The following is a 20099-nucleotide window of genomic DNA, read 5'->3' on the forward strand; positions in this document are numbered from 1 at the left end:
CCCTCCTTGCCTTTCGTAAACTCCTCAAAACCCACCTTTGTCGTAAGGCATGGGGGAACTGTAGTCTACGGAGAGGGGCGGCATACAAATAAAATAAAATCAAATAAATAAATAAATAAATAAATAAACACATACATACATACATACATACATACATACATACATACACACACACACACACACACACCCGGCGCGAGGTTGCCTCCTGGAGTGTCTGGGTGTGGAAAGGCAAAAGAGGGCACTTCGCCCCGGCCGAATCAACTCAGGTTCAGCCAAACCGAGGAGTCACCACAGTGAAGGAAAGTCGCCAGCTAAAAAGCGACCGAGCAAGAGAAAGGGGAGCCGTTCAGCGAGGGAAGGAAGAGAAAGGAGGTAGCAGCAGCAGCAGTAGCAACTTTTCGGTCAAAGGAGCGGGAGGTTCCCCCCTCTTGTCTGCCTGGGTTTCTCTCTCTGGCACAGTGTATGGGAGGCAGCCTCATGCTGGGTGTTTTGGAGGTGCGTGCTCCTCCTTGCCGCCTCAGAGTCCCTCTTTTTTTTTTAAGCCTTAAAGTTTTGGATTTTTTTTATTCCCCTCACCTCACCTTCTTCCTTCAGCAGTGACTGTCCTCCTCCTCTTCTTCTTCCTTCTCCTCCCACCCAAATTCCAACCTTTTATTTCTTTCCTAATTGGTTTGCACACATTATTTGCTTTTACATTGATTCCTATGGGAAAAATTGCTTCTACTTACAAACTTTTCTACTTAAGAACCTTATCACGGAACGAATTAAGTTCTTAAGTAAAGGTACCACTGTAGAAATAAATTGTTTTTTTCAGTTCCTTTGAACAGTCAGTAAACCAACTGTTGTAAATTAAGGATTACTTGTTCATTTTATTTTGTGATATTCAAATGGCTTAAATTCTTCCACATATGTAAGTATTTAAGTCATATAATATTTTATCATTTGCTCTTTTTTATATTTGGTTCACCACTGATTACGTGTGAAATAGAATATGAAAATGCTCGCTTTAGTTCATAATAATGCTTCTTGTTATGAAGAGAGATGGAACATATTATTTTTTTCAGAATTAAATGTTTCTCTCCTGGAATTTAAAAATGCCCTTCCCTTGAATAGAGATATTTAAACCATCTTATTGTTTTTACTGAAGATGCATAACATGATTTGATATTTTAGCACTTTCATTTTTAAGTTCCCCTGAAGTAAGAACCTCACATAAACATATGTACTGTAGAAGAAGTGGGTGTGATGTTGTGACAGGATCTTTTCAACCACTTGAAAAATCAGAAAGAACATTGACTTTAACGTTCATGACCTTCATTACACTAACATTTTTAGATGCAATTCCAAATTTGTAATTTGTTTGAATGAATATTTTATTTCTGTTCTTAATTTTTCACTGTATGGAATTAAAATTCTTGATTATTTTAATTTTTTAAATTATAACTTCCTAAATATTGGAGTATTAATTATTTTTAGTTCTGGTGAATCACTAATGGTTAAGATAAATACCTAAGAAGTAGGATTGTTGCTCTAATAAAGCCTATTGTATCTGCAAGGATACAGCCCAACAGAGGTTCAGTGCTATTGTTTATGGGATACTAAATGAAAGTTAAGTTAGAGGAGAGATTCTAAGTTTGTAAGAGTAAGAGCAGTTCATTAATAGAATCAGTTGGCCAAATAACTAACCAGCTGCTGATTATTTTATGAATTCAGGCAGAGGCTAGATAATGATCAAGCTGTTTTATTTGGTTTTTCTGCAATGAATTGAAAGTTGAATATATTTGTTCAAATGGACCCTTCCAATTCAGTCATTCTACTTGTGTAAAATTAACAAGTTTTTTTAAATTTAACAGCTTTATCCTACCATAAAATTGAGGGCAAATATTACAATGCTCATCAATTAATTCTACTTAATATTGAATCTTAGTGTGACTATTTAATATATTCCTTTTTCCATATGCTTTTGGCAATAAAAATGGAAATTAATTATTCTTTATTCTGTAAAACATAACAATATTACAACATAATATTTCTGCTGGTTGAAGGCCTACCTTTTCTTTCTCCCAGTGACCAACCAGTGCCCTAAAATGTTCATAATGGATATAGTTTTCTCCTTTTGAATATATTGCTCAATCTGTTTTAGCATTGAGTAATAGAGTTTGATGGCTTTCTCTCTAGGAACTTAGCCAATCTGTTGAATATCCTATCTTTTAATAGTGTACTCAAGACTGTTAACTTTATTCAAGAACTTTTGATAAAGAAATTTATCAAAGTTATTTTGAAAGTCCAAGTATACAATGTCAGCAGGTTCACTTGTATCCATAAGACTGTTGACATTCTAAAATGTGTCAAATTCAAGGTTCTGGCACCAGATCTGTTGATGCTTAGATCTGGCTCATGGGGATGCCATGGAAATAGTGATGGACTGGCCAGCAGATGGCCTTCTCAATCTCCATTTTCACTGGCAGAGAGTTGCAGGAGGCCTTTGCAACCAAAAACAGATTCGGGAGATCATTTTCTCTGGCAGTGTGCTCGGCCCACCATAGGTGCCCCTGACATGAGTAAAGATGAGTTGCCTACATCCACATTGGCAACTCATCTCTTTAAGTTGATCAATCAATGGTAAATAGATAGTACTTGGATAAGAACCATTCATTCAGCACCATTCATATTTAAGATTATGCTGAACAAGAAGACTTACACCTTGTTCTCAAAGTTAGGCCAGTTATAATGCCAGTTGTCATAAAATTGCAATTTGCATGTTTTGCTATTGGTGTGCAATTATGCCAATCAATACTTAATTGTGATTTGCAGGGATTCTGACAAACGGAAGGGGCGGCATACAAATCCAATAAATAATAATAATAATAATAATAATAATAATAATAATAATAATAATAATAATTAAAAAAAAAAACCAAAGTCAATGACAAGGCTTATAATAAGTTCCAAATGAAGAACATATTATGTTGTACCTAACAACCATATGGAATTTGCTTAATAATAGCAACTGGAAGTCCTGTCAAGTTGGTCCAGTCCTAGGGTATCATGGTTTATGACCATGTCACCCAGTAATGGAGTTCCTGATCCAAATTACTGTTGTTAAACAAGAATTGCTTATGATTTCCTGAGGTAGTCTAGATGCCCATTTTAAACAATTGTGTCACGTGGAGTGTCTTTCTGTTCTCTAGGCTAATTTGTGGAACAAATTATTTGTTTGAATTAGGATATAAGCAATTGTCCATTTGAATTATTTAATTCTTGATAGATAACCTCCCAAAGGTTTGTTAATGTATGATTTTCAAAGATGTTGAATATTTTTATTAAATTAGAATGGAGTATTCCTCAGTCAAATAAACAAGATCTTAATTTTATAAGGGTTCAAATTCTCCCTCTGAAAAGATTAATACAAGCTTAGATACCTGTATCTTTTGTAGTAAAATTCTCTGCAATCTCTCTATATTCCTTGAGCATCCTTATGCTATTTCCAGCAGTCTGTTTCCCTGCCTGATTTATTTCTATGCTTTTAGGAAGATTTCTCAGATGGTAATGGTGATCATACATGTTAATTTGAATATTTAATAAGGTTATAACTGTGAGAATGTATCATAAAATCACTTTTTATAACTCTTGTAACTCTGAATGATCACTAAAAGAGGCAGACCCTAAACAAAAACTAATTGTAGCTACCATATTTCCCCAAACAAGACCTATCCCAAAATAAGCCCTAGCCTGATTTTTAGTGTGCTCCTAATATAAGCTAAATCCCAGAAATAAGCCCTAGTTATCATCAGATGGGAGGCATGGTCAACACAAGAGTGCACAAGGATTGATGATGTCTTGAGAGCTGCAGCCTGTGCAGCACAGATGAGTTGATTACCTGCCTAAGCAGCAGGCAGAGACGGTGAAGGTGTGCAATCCAGAAGCATTGCGTGGGCCACAGGAAAGCTGATTCAGAGTGGTGGCCTTGGAAGGCTCGTCTTCACGCAGTGGTAGCAGACTGAGGCAGAGCATGGTGGGGGAAGGCAAGCAATCCCAATGTGCTGCATGTGGGCCACAGGCAAGCTGAGAGATGCAAGAACAAGCTCATTTCTTCCCGCTGTCTCTCTTGATTGCCTGTGGTGCACATGGTGTGTCGGAATTGTCAGCCTTACCCCACTACTCCCTGTCTCTGCTGCCTGTACCGCTACATGAAGATGAGCCTCCTGAGCCCCCCCCCCCTACTCTGGGCCATTGACTTAGCTTTCCAGAGGCCCATGCAACCAGATGTGATTCCCTCTCATACCTGTACCACTATCTGCTATTTGGACAGGTAATCAACTCACCTACGCTGCAATGATTCACTTAACTGTGGCAAGAAAGATGGTAAAATGAGGCAAAAATAATTTAACAATTGTCTTGCTTAGCGCCAAAATTTTTTGGACTTGATTGTGGTATTAAGTCTAGAACTATCTGTAGTGTGAAGTAATTTTTATAAAGGTTATATACTACACTAGTGTGTATTTATTTATTTATTTATTTATTTATTTATTTATTTATTTATTTGATTGATTGATTGATTGATTGATTGATTGATTGATTTTTATGCCGCCCTTCTCCTTAGACTCAGGGCGGCTTACAACAAGTTAGCAATAGCACTTTTTAACAGAGCTAGGCAATCCGGGTCCTCACTTTACCCACCTTGGAAGGATGGAAGGCTGAGTCAACCTTGAGCCGGTGATGAGATTTGAACCGTGACCTTCAGATCTACAGTCAGCTTCAGTGGCCTGCAGTACAGCACTCTACCTGCTGCGCCACCCCGGCTCACTTGATATAATTGTTTATAAACTTCTAACACTGTCACTTGCTTTTCATCTGCTGTATATCTAAGCCTTCCCTCTTTATCTTCTAATTTATTAATTGTTTTAGATTCTTTTTGTTTTCTTAATTTATAAGCCAACCAGCGACCAGGTTTGTTTGCGTTTTCAAAGTAATCTTGTTTTGCCCTTTTTATTTTTGTCACTTTTTCTTCTTGTTCAATTAACTTTATTTTATGTTTTAATAAATTCATTTTCCATTCTTCGGATCATTTCTAGCTTTCTTTCTGCCTCTTTTAACTTTTTCTCTAATTGTTGATATTGCCTCTTTTTTCTTTTTATTCCTTTTAGCAGTGTAAGAGATTGTCAAACCACAAATATAGGCCTTAGCCATGTCCCATAAATTTTGTGGAGAGGTTTCCTTATTTTTATTTAGTTTAAAGAAAATTTACATTTCCTTTTCTTTATATTGATTCTATATATTGATTTTCTCTCAATATGTTAAGATTAATTTTCCAATCATTTTATCCTTTGGTATCCTTTCATATCATTACCAATGGATTATGATCTTCCCAACTCTTAGTTTCTGTTTCAACACTTTTAACCTCATCTCCCATTTGCGCTGACATCCAGGCCATATTCGTCCTAGTCCAAATCTTATGAGGGTTTGAGTAAAAAGTGTATTGTTTTGCAAAGGGATGTCTCTCCCGCCAGATATTTTTTAAAACTAATTCTTCACTCATTTTCCAAAATGTTTTCCAAAATGTTGTAGGAAGGATTGTTTTCTTTTTTTTCTTTTTTTCCCTCCAGAAGAGTCATCTATGGTATTAGCAATTGCATTGAAGTCTCCAATTATTATTATATTTTCAATCTCTAATTCTGGTATCTTCTTATGTAATTTTTCATAGAATTTCTTGCCACTGATAACTTGGTTCATATCACATTTTACAAAGAAGTCATAACAAGAAGGCCATGGTTATAATATTAGCATAGCATTTTTTATTTGATTTCAGCCAGTTTCCATACAGTTAAAAGGAACCGACTTAATTTTTTGTTGGCCAACTTTCTATTGCTAACTTAATAGGGATCATGGGGTAAACATTGTAGTACATTACTACTTGCACATAAATGTCTTAATGTTAAAAATAAAACAAGAGTGTTTTATTTTTAACCTTAAGACATACATGTTAAAATACAATAAAATTGTATTTTTTTTTAAAAAAAAATAAAGTTTAGAATACTAAACCATCATTCCTTAAATTTGGCTACATAAAAATCATTTTTTTAAAGTTAACTGGAAACAGACACTTTGCACTTCTTCCCTTTTCTTTCAGGTGACTCATTCATGTTAATATGTTAATTTATTCTAGAGACATACTATGGCCTTTTTTATTTGGTAAATTTGTAAGAGGTTCTGTTTCTAATTCAAAACTCTGTGGCTTCTATGCATCAAATGGTGCCATAAACTCTGTAAGTCCCACTTGAATGGAAACAAATGGGTGTTTTGAGGGACCAGGGTTCTAAAGTTATATAAAACCATTAATTCCACCATTCTAATTCTTTTTTTTTTTGTCACTGGCTAATGAAATTAGTCAATTAATCTAAATGTTAATACCTATGTTTACCACTATAATATAGAGGCATGTTGTTTATAGTTCTATGCTTGTAAAAGCTTAATATAGAATGTCAACTTTGCCAAATAAAAATTAGCCTTCAAAATTCTGTATTTAGTTCCAGCCAAAATGTTGCCATTTTAAAAATTAGAATTGGTTATGAATGTTATAGTTGGAAAATGACTAACTTCACATTATTTTATCTGGCTACAGTGTGAAAGGAAAACATCAAGGCACAGTGTCAATCTTAAAACTTGTCAAACTGTGAAAATGTTCACTGGCACAAACCATTGTGTCCAATGTTGGCTTCTTTCTATCACATATTGTTCCAATGTGAACGAAATAGTTATTTCAACAATGTATTTTATTAAAGTCCTAACATGAAGATTCATATTGTAGTTTATTGATTATCTTTTCTTAAGTCTTTTAGATTTGGGCAGAAGATAGCAACAAGAAACATAAAAAATCATTTTACCGAGTGATCTCTATTAAATGGATTTGGAGCCGATCAATATGGTTAGGAGGGTGCCTATTTTTCAATCCTGCCTTATCCATCTCTATTGGCGAGCGAAGGAGAGAAGAGGGGAGACCTTCACCATGGGAAGGAAGAGGAAGCAGGAGCAGGAGTAGCCGCCTTTCGGTCAAAGGAGTGGGAGCTCCTCCTCGCTGCTTCAGAGTCCCACTTTTTTTAAAATTCACTTCACCACACCTTCTTTCTTAGGCAGCGACTGTCCTCCTCCTCCTCTTCCTCCTCCTCCCACCCAAATTTGGAGCTTTTATTTATTTCCTAATGGGTTTGCACACATTATTTGCTTTAACATTGATTCCTATGGGAAAAATTGCTTCTACACACAAACTTTTGTACTTAAGAACCTGGTCACGGAATGAATTAAGTTCTTAAGTAGAGGTACCACTGTATAGATAGAAAATAGATAGATAGAATTATGTATTGGCCAAGTGTGATTGCACACACAAGGAATTTGTTTTTGGTACATATGTTCTCAATGTACATAAAAGAAAAAGATACATTTGTCAAGAATTATGATGTATGACAGTTAATGATTATCATAGGGGTCAAATAAGCAATGAAGAAACAATCAACAGTAATAAAAATCTTAAGGATACAAGCAACAAGTTACAGTCATGCAGTCATAAATAGGAAGAAATGGGTGATAGGAATAATGGGAAAAAAATAAGTTTGACAGTGTAGAGAGTTATTTGTTTAGCAGAGTGATGGTGTTTGGGAAAAAACTATTCTTGTGTCTAGTTGTCTTGGTGTGCAGTGCTCTGTATATTTAATTGGATTTGTATGCCGCCCCTCTCCGGCGACTCGGGGCGGCTCACAGCATGTACAGAAAAAAACCAAGAACAATAATAACAATCCAATGAATACATTAAAAACAATCTTTAAAATTCTAATTAAAAAACTATCAATATCATTCATTCAACAATCAAACTAAAGATCTAAGGAACCCCAGGCCTGGCAGCAAAGATGAGTTTTTAAACTCTTGGAAGGCAGTGAGGGTGGGGGCAGTATGAATCTCTGGGGGGAGATGATTCCAGAGGGCCGGAGCCCCCACAGAGAAGGCTTTTCCCCTAGGTCCTGCCAGCTGACATGCTTGTAAAAGTCGATGGGACCCTAAGGAAACCAACTCTGTGGGACCTCACCGGTGGCTGGGATTTGCACGGCAGAAGGCGGTCTCAGAGATAATCTGGCCCTATGCCATGTAGCTCTTTATAGGTCATAACCAACACTTTGAATTGTGTCAGAAAACAGATCGGTAACCAATGCAGTCCGCGGAATGATGACGAGATATGGGCATGTCTTGGAAGGCCCAAAACTGCTCACGCGGCTGCATTTTGGACGAGCTGAAGTTTCCGAACACTCTGCAAAGGTAGCCCCATGTAGAGAGCATTGCAGCATTGTAGCGACATTTTGAGGGTAGGAATTGAAACAGTTTACGTCCAGGATGCAAGGGGTCAGTAAATATTTTCACTCATGTAGGTCCTCAATAGAAGGCAGGTTGGCAACAATTGTTTTTTCTGCAGTTCGGATTCCTCTGAAGACTGTGTCGGTCTTGTTGGGTTGCAGAACCAAACCACACAGTTATAGAGGTGCAGATGACAGACTCAATGATTCCTCTGTAGAATTGTATCAGCAGCTCCTTGGGCAATTTGAGCTTCCTCAGCTGGCACAGAAAGAACATACTTTGTTGTGCTTTTTTGCTGACGTTTTTGATGTTAGGTGACCATTTTTCTTGAGATACGATAGAACCTAGAAATCTACAAATCTACTGTTGATACATATGTAGTCTACAAACTGAATTAATAAGACCTTATAGATAACCCTCACTCCATAAAAGATCTTGGAATACTCATATCAAATGAAGTGCCAAAGTCCACTGCAACAACATCACCAGAAAGGCTTCAAGAGTTGTTAAACTAATATTATATAGCTTGTTCTCCAGTAATATCACACTACTAACTAGGATCATACAAAACTTTCACCAGACCAATCCTTGAATACAGCTCATCTGTCTGGAACCCATTTCAGACATAAATACATTAAAAAGCATTCAGAGATATTCTATTCCTATATATATATATGTATGTGTATGTGTATGTATGTATATGTGTATATGTATGTATGTATATATATATATATGTATATATATATATGTGTGTGTGTGTGTGTGTGTATATATATATATTCTATTCCTATATTCTATATATTCTATATATTCTATATATTCTATTCCTATATCTTCTTTTCTATTATTTCTTAGATATATTTTACTATGAGTATCTCCTCTATAACCTTCATCATGTATTTTACTATGTGTATATTGATATATACTCACTAAAACCCTCATTGTGTATTGGACAAAATAAATAAATAAATAAATAAATAAATAAATAAATAAATAAATACCGGTAAATAAATAAATAAATAAATAAATACTTTCCGAGAAGAGCTTGCCACTCCTCTACTCGCACAGAATAACCTATGCAACCAGACTTGAAATCCTAGGCTTAGAAAGCTTACACCTACGTCAACTTTGACATGACCTAAGCATAGCCCATAAAATCATCTGCTACAACGTCCTTCCTGTCAACGACTACTTCAGCTTCAACCACAACAATCACAACAATGCACGAGCACACAACAGATACAAACTCAAAATAAACTGCTCCAAACTCAACTGCAGAAAATACAACTTTAGTAGTAAATGTATAGAACACACTACTGGTCTCTGTAGTTATATCACCAATCCCCCAAATATTTACAGGGATCAGCATTGTTTTCTCTTTAGATTATGTTCTGGGTTAGAATATATCAGTTACTACTTGAAATGACATTATTGAATTACACTTGATAACATATGAGCCGCCCCGAGTCTGCGGAGAGGGGCAGCATACAAATCTAATAAATAAATGAATGAATGAATGAATGAATGAATGAATACATACATACATACATACATACATACATACATACATACATACATACATACATACATACACAAACAAATAAACAAACAAACAAACAAACAAATATATGAATGGCAAATTGCCCTTTCTCTGCTACTCTATTATGGAAGAGAGCTTAAAATAGTCATTCTAAACTAAGTTAATTCATATTTGCTTCAAAATTTTCTGTCTAATTGTTTGCAAAATTTTGAATCCTTATGGTAGAATGTTGTTATCCTGTAAATTCAGTTATTGAGAAGAGTGAAAAGGGCATCTTGGTGGTCTGAAATACCAATTCTACATAGATGCTTCAGTGCTTTATATTATTTGTAAGATAAAGTTTACAAGGCTCTAAGGAATAATAGATACTTAGAATGATAATTGTGTCAAGTACTCCCAATAATTTCATTTCAAAAATCAAGTTCAATGGATTATTCTTCTGTAATGTTCAGAATCTTAACTTTATCTATTTCAGGGATAGATCATTTTAATAGAACCTCACACACTGCAGTTGTTTCAGTAAATTTAAATCTTCATATAAAGTTCTTAACAATTGACTTCTGTCAAATTCAGTTCCTACAATTTGCTTTCATCACATTTATTTTAAAAAAATCACCCCCTGCCTAGAGAGATACCAACAGTAATTAAAAATTATATTTGATTGCCACAAAAGTACAGAATCCAGAAAGAGAAGTTTAATGAGAATATTAAAGTTTGTTATGATAATTAGCTTGGCAAAAGTCAACATCAGTTATGAGACCATGACTATCAGTATGAGCAAATAATATTCATGAACAACAGGCTGGGCAGTCTATCAATAGAATTCAATATGGTCTTGATGCCCTACTGTTGATGATTATTGGTAGTATAACTGACAACCTGAGAAAGGGAAAATAAGCAATTTTCTTATAGTTAGTGAAGTATAAACAATAGCTATCTTTTTAAATAAGGCAATCAATCAGTATAAGTAAGTAAAAAAAATAAGTAGATACATCAATTACATAAAGATTTATCCTTCCTTCCTTCCTTCCTCTCCCTCTTTCCTTATTTCTTTCTTTCATTCTTTCTTTCATATGTATGCATTGATAGATAGATAGATAGATAGATAGATAGATAGATAGATAGATAGATTCATCCATCCATCCATCCATCCATCCATCCATCCATCCATCCATCCATCCATTCTTCCTTTTCCTGTGTCTTTACCAAAACACTTGGGATGGCTAAACACAATGAAAAGAAATATTACCCATTAAAACATACATCAAGAAGATAGGGTTAAAATAAATATACAGATAATCTTGAATACACCAGCAAAAAGTTTAGTTTTTACACTATAAATATAAGAAATGGCAAGATCTTGAGTGCTAAGATGGAAAGTGAATCTTTTTGGTGTGGTATTTGTACCTAAAGCATAAAATGTATTTTCTGTTGACTTGCACTAGACAGAATAGTCAGTTATACTAACTGAAACCTAATGAAGGAGAGCAATGTCAGCAACATGAATTCTGTTGATTTGTACTCTTTCGCTCATTTGCAAATAATAGGCTGAATGGACAAAACCAGGACATGGCAAGATAAATGCTCAATAAACATATGGGAAAGGCAGCATGCTGCTAATGCAACAAGAAAGAATCAAAGTGCACTGCAGCACGAGCAAAAATGACTAATATGGCTGGAAAAAGGAACAAAATTAATTTGCTCCAAAACAAAATAGTTTAAAAAAATTTAAATTAAAAAACTATGTTTATTGAGCATAGGTTATTTCAAAAATTATAGGACAACAAATCATTTTTTTTTGTTTTGAAGTACAGTTCTAAGCTGTCATTGAAGAGAAATCTGCTTTTCTATAAATTATGCTGTATTCTTGATTGCTTCTCTCTAAGTACACATGTATGTAACAATTTGTGTGTGTGTATCTAATAAGGCAAATAAAGTTTTTGAGAAGTTTTGTTCCAAGCACGCAACTATAGAAGCATGTTATTTTGAGAGAAGTCATAATTCTAAGGGCAAGGTGGCAAATATCAAAATCCCAAGGGCAAGGTAAAAAATAGGGTGACAATTTGTAAACGTTGCATTTAGTTGGTATCAAATCATAGCTGGTATCAAATCATAAAACATCCATTATCTTAAGGCAAAGTGGCAAATTTTTTCTGCTCCATAACCATTTGATCCTTGGAATGCTTCCTAGTAAGCTATGTGAAAACACTGCTATTTTTCAAGATGGTGCTTTAAAAAAAACCCTTTAATCTAGATACCATTTTGAAAGGGTGTTTCTCTTTTACAATTAAAAATCCTATATGCTCCATAACAGTGATGGCGAACCTATGGCCCTAGTGTCACAGGTGGCATGTGGAGCTATATTTGCTGGCAAGTGAGCTATTACCCTACCCCAGGTCCAATGTGCATGCCAACCAGCTGATTTTTGGCTCACCCGAAAGCTCTGGGAGAGTATTTTTGGCTTCTGGAGAGTCTTTGTAGGAATGGGGGAGTGCATTTTTTCCTCCGGAGCCTGGGGAAGGCAAAAAATGGGCTTACTGGGGCCACCAGAGTTTGGGAAATGGACTGTTTCATGCCTCTAGAGCAGAGGTCCCCAACCGCCGGTCCGCGGACCGGGACCGGGCCGTTGGGGTTTTCCAGCCGGTCCGCGGCACCGCTGCCCTCCCGGCAGAGGACATTATGCAGGACAGGGTGGGGCGTCGGGCAGGGCGGGGAGAATCAGGAGGCTCCTTTGGCGGCTGGGGGCTGCCTGGCTTTGTGATTTTGGCTGGGGGGGAGTTAGGAAGGTCCTACTTCTCCCCCCCCCAGCCAAAAACTCAGAGCCTATCTGCTGGATACGGGCGATGAGCGGGACGAGCGGCGCCAAAGCCGGTGGCTGTGGCAGCTGCTGCAAGAGGCTTCCGCGCCGCTCTGTCCCACTCATCGCCCGTATCCAGCAGATAGGCTTTGAGTTTTTGGCTGGGGGGGGAGAAGTAGGACCTTCCTAAGTCCCCCCCCAGCCAAAAACTCAAAGCCTATCTGCTGGATGCAGGCGATGAGTGGGACAGAGTGGCGCGGAAGCCTCTTGCAGTAGCTGCCACAGCCACCGGCTTCGGCGCCGCTCGTCCCGCTCATTCCCCGTGTCTGGCAGAAGCTGCTGCCCGAGTGCTCTTGGCTGGCGGGATTCAAAGTGCTGGGGTGGGGGGTGTCCTGACAGCCCCCCCACCCCAGTGCTTCGCCTCCTGCTGGGACACCCGCTACCCCAGCACTTTGAATCCCGCCGGCCAAGAGCACTCGGGCAGCAGCTTCTGCCAGACACGGACAATGAGCGGGACGAGCGGCGCCGAAGCCGGTGGCTGTGGCAGCTGCTGCAAGAGGCTTCCGCGCCGCTCATCCCACCCATTGTCCGTATCCAGCAGAAGCTGCTGCCCGAGTGCTCTTGGCCGGTGGGATTCAAAGTGCTGGGGTGGGGGGTGTCCCAGCGGGAGGCGAAGCACTGGGGTGGGGGGGCTGTCGGGACACCCCCCACCCCCAGCACTTTGAGCACTCAGGCAGCAGCTTCTGCTGGATACAGGCGATGGGTGGGACGAGCAGCGCGGAAGCCGGTGGCTGTAGCAGCTGCTGCAAGAGGCTTCCGCGCCGCTCTGTCCCACTCATCGCCTGTATCCAGCAGATAGGCTTTGAATTTTTGGCTGGGGGGTGGAGAAGTAGGACCTTCCTAACTCCCCCCCCAGCCAAAATCACAAAGCCAGGCAGCCCCCAGCCGCCAAAGGAGCCTCCTGATTCTCCCCGCCCTGTGGAGAAGTGTGGAGGGCTGCGTCACTAAGCTCCACCCCTCCATAACCCCACCCCCATATGACCAAAGCCCCCCCCCGGGCCGTGGAAAATTGGTCTAGCTTAAAGCCGGTCCCTGGTGCAAAAAAGGTTGGGGACCTCTGCTCTAGAGGACCTCCGGGGGACAGTGGAGGCCATTTTTTCTATCCCCAGGCATTGAATTATGGGTGTGGGCACTTGCGCATGCATGATAGCACACCCACACGCGCTTTTGGCACCTGAGAAAAAAAAGGTTCACCATCACTGCTCTATAACCTACCAATTTTTATTTTTATTATTTATTTAGCATTAAACACAATTTTTATATAGTAAGAGTTTTAACTAAAGAGGAGCCTAGATTTTTTGCATATAAAAGTAGTATTTCATTTTTGTTTTGTTTGGCAATTCATTATATTTTCCTACCTAAGATTGTTTTTTGTCTGTTCATTTTTTCAATGCTGAATACTTTAAAAAAATCTTTTCTATGCTTGTTTAATGGAACACAGAATAGAGTAGAAAAAGAACAATAGAAAACATCAGCAATGAACATTTTATTCTAACAGTTAACAAAACTTATAATGAATTTACAAGTACTGTACATTAAAATGTGGACTAAAAAGAATTAGAGCAATTGTTATTCTGGAAGTGTTGGAATCTAACAATACTGAATTAGCTAGTTTTCCCCAGGAAAAGCTTCTTTAATTGAGGTGTTTTTCTCAAGATTTTCTTCAGGCTATCACAGTGTCTGTCAAGCCTACTAGTGAGACCATAAGCAGATGCTATCAGTTCATAATTTGTTATTGGGGAACTTAAAATTTTAAACACTAAAGATATTTATGGATTTACAGATATTAAAAGCATCTTGAATGGAGACTAATAGACAACCACTGCAATACTTTAATATTACATGGTCTCATTTTTCTTCATTGGATGTAACCTCCAAATCATCTTCAAGGATAGCCCCAGACATTTACAGTAGTTAGTTCTCTATTGAAAGGTAACATTTATTTACATAATGCCACATAAGGGAGGAAGAGCGTGCAGAGAATGACTACTTCTTTCCTATAGGCTTTACCTATTCCAAACGGCTCCAATTAAATTAGAAAAAAAATTATTCAGAGAAATTAATAGAGTTATATCAAAGTTCATATGGGCAGGGAGAAAGCGAAGAATTAAATATAAAAATCTGGTTGACAAACGAGAGGCAGGGGGCTTCGGCTTACCTGATCTTGAAACTTATTACTATTCAGCCAGCCTCTTATGGATTAAGGATTGGATCACACTAAATAATCAAAGAATTCTCAAATTAGAAGGTTATAATCTACAAGAAGGATAGCATACGCACCTTTGGGGAAAAAAGAATATCAAACACGCACAATTCCAACAACACGCAATAAGCGGTACCTTACTATTCATTTGGAGGAAAATCAAAAATAAACACTTTATAGAAATACCAAGGTGGTTATCCAGCATGGAAGCCTTAATATACCCGAATGTCCTAGGAAATACTAAAGTGAGAACATATGATGAACTGTTAGATGAGGACGGTAAGCTTAAATCTAGACAAACTTTAGAAGCTGAAGGAAAACTTATAGATTCCATATATACAACTTCAAAATAGATATAAAATTGATTCTGAAGAATATGGAATAAGCCCTAAATTAAATATAATAGGCCCACCCACAAAATTTGTAATGAAAATGTATAATTATTTAATAAAATTTGATAACTTAGAAGAAATAGTAAAAGACAGCATGTTGGCATGGATGAAGAATTTATTTTAAAAAATAAAAAAATAAAAAAATACTTCCCTTTCCTATGAATGAATGAATGAATGAATAAATAAATAAATAAATAAATAAATAAATAAAAGCATCTTGAATGGAGCCTCATTACGTATTTTCCCCCAATATTCTTTTGCATTGAAAAGAATAAAACATACTTGTGCACATATTGTTGTCTACCATCAGTTAGCAAATGGACAACAGCAATAGCACTTAGACTTACATACTGCTTCACAGTGCTTACATGGTATGCATATATTTCCCCCTCTTATTTTTTTAGTTTAGAATTGAGAATTAGTGTTAAGTATTTATTGAAGGCGTTATTCAAAGAAATATTTTGCTTACCTGAAAAAGTCATTGTGTTTACATTTATATCTATAAAAATTAATACAATGTAAAATAGTCAGAATTAAATTACATATGATCTATTTTAATGACCTTCTCCTTAAGAATTAGAGACTTGATGTAATCACAGTTGTCTTATATTTTATAAAATTATCAAGTAAAAATGAAAATATGTTTCAATTAAATATTATGATATAAATTTTTGTTAAGAAGTAAAAAAATTCAGTTTTATTCTTTGAATGATGGTAGAGCCATGATGACAACCCTTTTTCTCCTAGGGTGCCGAAAGTGTGCTCGCATGTGCTATTGCGTACGCATGAGTGCCCACATCTATAATTCAATGCACCCTGTGTGCACACCCCTGTGCTGCCTCACCCGTGCATCTGTGTATGATCCCTCCCACTCACCTGCTCTCCCGTTTCCCAACTTCTGGTGGGCCTAGTTGGCCTGTTTTTTTGCCCTCCCCAGCTCTCATGAAAGTCCTCCAGAGGCCGAAAATGCCCTCCCAGAGCCTCTGTGCGAGCCAAAAATTAGCTGGCTGGTGCACACATGTTGCTATAGATCATCTAGGACAATGGCTGATGTGCCTGGAGAGTGAGAGATTGAGAGAGAGATTGAGAGAGAGAGATTGAGAGAGAGAGAGAGAGATATTTTCAGTCCAATCAGCTAAACAGATGAGGTTAACCACTTCTGGATGCTATCTCCACGACTATGGAGAAATAATGGGGTGCAAGATAAGAATGCTGAAACTTTTCTTGTGCTAGGAACTTTGTATGTACCCTTTCCTCCTTTATCTTTTCCTTCCTTACCAGTTGATTTATGTAGTGAAGTAATTAGAAGGCACATGGAATTTTTATGTAATAATTGGTAGGTTTGGTATTCTGCCGTGTTTAGCAACCAATTAAAGTTAAGATGGTGCTGGAAAAGTAATTTTATGACTGTTCATTAAAACACAGTCACAGCACTCATGATGGTAATTGGGATTCTGGACAACAGCATGAATTTATGACCATTGCAGAGTTTTGCAGATAAAATTTGTGAGCTTTAAATCAGTTTCTGACAGTCAATGGAAAAGTTAGCAGTAAAATTGCAAGTTATATCTCACTTAAAAACGGCAAATGATTGGCTTAATGGCAAAGTTCCTTAGTAATGAAGTTGACAGTCCAGTTGTGATTGTGAGGATTATAATATCTATATTATTTTTAAAGAAAACTTCTGGGGAATTATAAGCACCTGTTTCATTTCTCCTGTCATAAAATGTTCCCTTTAAAAAAATAACTATGTAAAATATTGTGATCTGATTTATCATTTTTGATATATGATAAATGGTCAAAATATTATGTAATAATTATATTAAAAATAGGCAATTTAAATAATGCAAGATATCATAATAAAACATTAAATCCACATGCTAATCAATCTAAGGATAACAAATCTAAATTAGTGTTTTTGAATGTAAAATATTTTTTGAATAATTGGATTTTTGAGAACTCTTAGAAAATTTTATTTCAATATTTGAAATAAAACTTTTTGAAAAGACAATCTTATTTTTAAAACATTTCTAGTACATTATCATACACACAATGAAATCTTGTCCAATTTTATGGTTCATAGGATAAAATGTATATTTTGAGCAGTTTTATATTTTCATTTATTGCATAAACAGTTGGATGTCAAGTTTAATAGTGAATTCGCACTAAGTAAAAGATGAACATATCCCTGCCTTTACATAGAAAGTGCCAAAAAAATTACAAAATCTTCTCATCTCAATTGAGAAATCAAATGTTTCCTCAGATCAAATTTGTTGAGTTTTCATTAATGTTATAAAGGAAGTAAAAATATAGTAAAGTATGGGCATTTTAGCAATACTAAATCAATTCCAGATCACTTGCCCCCTTTATAGTTATTTATATGTTGTATAATTTTTTTCATTAATAGATTGAATGCTATAGAGTGACATCAGATTGGTGAGCCCAGTGAAAGTAGAAGCAATTTTGAATATTTGATACCTGTGCCACTGTTCATCACCACTTCAGTAACAATGAGTTTCACAGAACAAGGTTAGTCTGTTTTTATTTTAAGTTCCTGCTGCTGTGCAGGATTAGTATTCGTGTCATAATACTGATGAGTCAAATGATTAGAGAATTAAATGTGAGCACTGTTTGATTTACTTCTAAGTGAATTAGAAATATATGTATCACAAGTTTTTATATTTTTATCTGTTTCATTTTGTTCCTTAATACATAAACATTTTGTAATTCTAGTATAGCCCCTTGATTATGTAACCATTTTAAGGAAATGTCTGTTAGGCAAATGTAGTATCACTTGAATTAAGCAAAAGATAATCTGTTTAAGAACAATAGCAAGATAATTTAATCATTATTTCATGCCTTTTGAATTTAGGAATGTCCTACAACTGAGATTTACCAAAGTAATCTTGCTAAACCCAATATGAGATGATGTTATAATTACATCTAGAATAACAAAGGATAAGCGTAATCCCAAATTTTGTATGTTTACAACCATATTCTCATTCAATGAATTGTATTTGGGGGTGTAAGAGAGAAAGGAAGTGTCACAGTATGTGCTATTTAGTGTAATTACAAAATGGACTGGCAATTTTAGAAACTTAGATTCTGGACCATATGTTACTAAAAAGAAACTTTAGTGATAAGCATTCTAGTTGTATTTCATAGCAATGAAAAGCTTGTTATAATTTTAAGTTTGTTTATCAATTTACACAGGTGCTGTTAGGAGTTCACATAAATATCACATAATTTAGCTACAATTTCATTATGATACATTTCACTCCGTATTTTCAAACTTGAGAATTAATCTTTTTTTTCCAGTAGGGAGCCTAAGATTATGTCAGTTTTTATTTTTATCTAGTCTCTGTGCATGTATGCATGTGACAAAAATAGAGAAGGAGGGGTAGGAGGGAGAGAGGGAGGGAGAGAAAGAGAGATAGATTTATCTCATGTTATAGAACCCAGCATGTGATCAAATTATCCATATTAATTCTGCAGGCAGAATTAGATTTATTTTGTTACTCTTTCATGCATAGTCTAAAAGTGAAAAATGAAATACATGTAAATACTTTCAACTAAATGTTTACAAAGATTTTTGAAATATTGGTAGAATTAAAACACAGCACTATACATGAAATAAAAATTTTACAGATACAAAACTCTGAGATTGGTAAGTATTGGAGAAAAAATGAATTTTATTAATTTATTAATTGGATTTACATGCCGCTCCTCTCTTCATTTTTAGATTTTAGAATTTTCTTAGCTTTCTTTTCAAAAAACTTTATAAGGTAGCTTGGGAAGGAATTATAAGCATAATAATGTCCAGAAGGACTTCTGAATGCTGACATTAATCCAGCTCTCTCTTGAGTCAACAGAACCCTGTTTCTTTACATTGTTGGCTTTCAGATAGCAAACTTTCAGAATCCAGAATCATTGAATTCCAGTGTTTGGAAGCTGTAGTAGTAGTAAGAGTTGATAGTTTGAAAAGATGATAGAAATTTTTCTTGATATTATGTGAAATATAATGCTAATTAAATATTTGTTTTACATAAGCCGTTTTTGATTTTTGAGCAAGGCAAAGATAATAACTGGCACACTCATTATCTAAGCTTACAAATATATCATGCAATTCAGCAGGTTACATGACAGAGAAAGAGCTTGATGTATCAGAGGTAGGCTCCTCCTGGTACAGACCATTTTTATAGAACCAGTAGTAACTTGGCGGCCTGGGCACTAGTTCTCTGGTTTTTTTCTTTCTTGTTTTTTGCCTCTGTGCATGCACAAAAGCTTTTTTCTGAGTGTTGCACATGTGGAAAAGGTCATTTCTGGGAAGTGATGTGCACAGGCAAAAAACTTGCATGTCTGTCACGATGTGAACCAGTGGGGAAGGTAAGTAGAACCCAGCCCTGAGATGTATCAATAAGCTATGAATTTACCATGCACTCTTTTTCAGAGTAAACTGAGCACTGCTCACCTGGGACAGGTAAACAGCACTTGCTTCTTGCTGTAATATTATTATTTCAGAAAGAATCTTTGTTGTCTCCTTTTTGGTTTTCTTCAATAATGGACATTACTCAATACTTTCTTTCCTAATCTTTACTCAATCTATTTGGTTCCTGCTTCTTCGGTTGTTTTCGTTGATCTTCCTGTTGAATGCAATACAATTTTTGTCTATTGTTATAGCAATTAAATAGGTCTTTTCATTTGTTTTTTACCTTTATACTTGAATCTAGAAGACTCAGGTAATATTTGGGGAACACTATAAAGGTA

At 36.3% G+C, this 20099-nt stretch overlaps 1 protein-coding gene across 1 annotated transcript in view; it reads left to right on the forward strand.

Moving 5' to 3' along the window:
• Positions 1–20099, forward strand: part of HDAC9 (histone deacetylase 9) — a 277705-nt gene that overhangs the window by 67253 nt on the left and 190353 nt on the right. The window contains exon 4 of the mRNA XM_070726525.1: positions 17740–17861. Coding sequence (XP_070582626.1) covers positions 17843–17861 — 19 coding nt within the window. The 5' untranslated portion in view covers positions 17740–17842. The remainder of the gene's footprint in view (positions 1–17739; positions 17862–20099) is intronic.

Source organism: Erythrolamprus reginae, chromosome Z (genome assembly GCF_031021105.1).
Source record: "Erythrolamprus reginae isolate rEryReg1 chromosome Z, rEryReg1.hap1, whole genome shotgun sequence".
NCBI classification, from domain to species: Eukaryota; Metazoa; Chordata; class Lepidosauria; order Squamata; family Dipsadidae; genus Erythrolamprus; species Erythrolamprus reginae.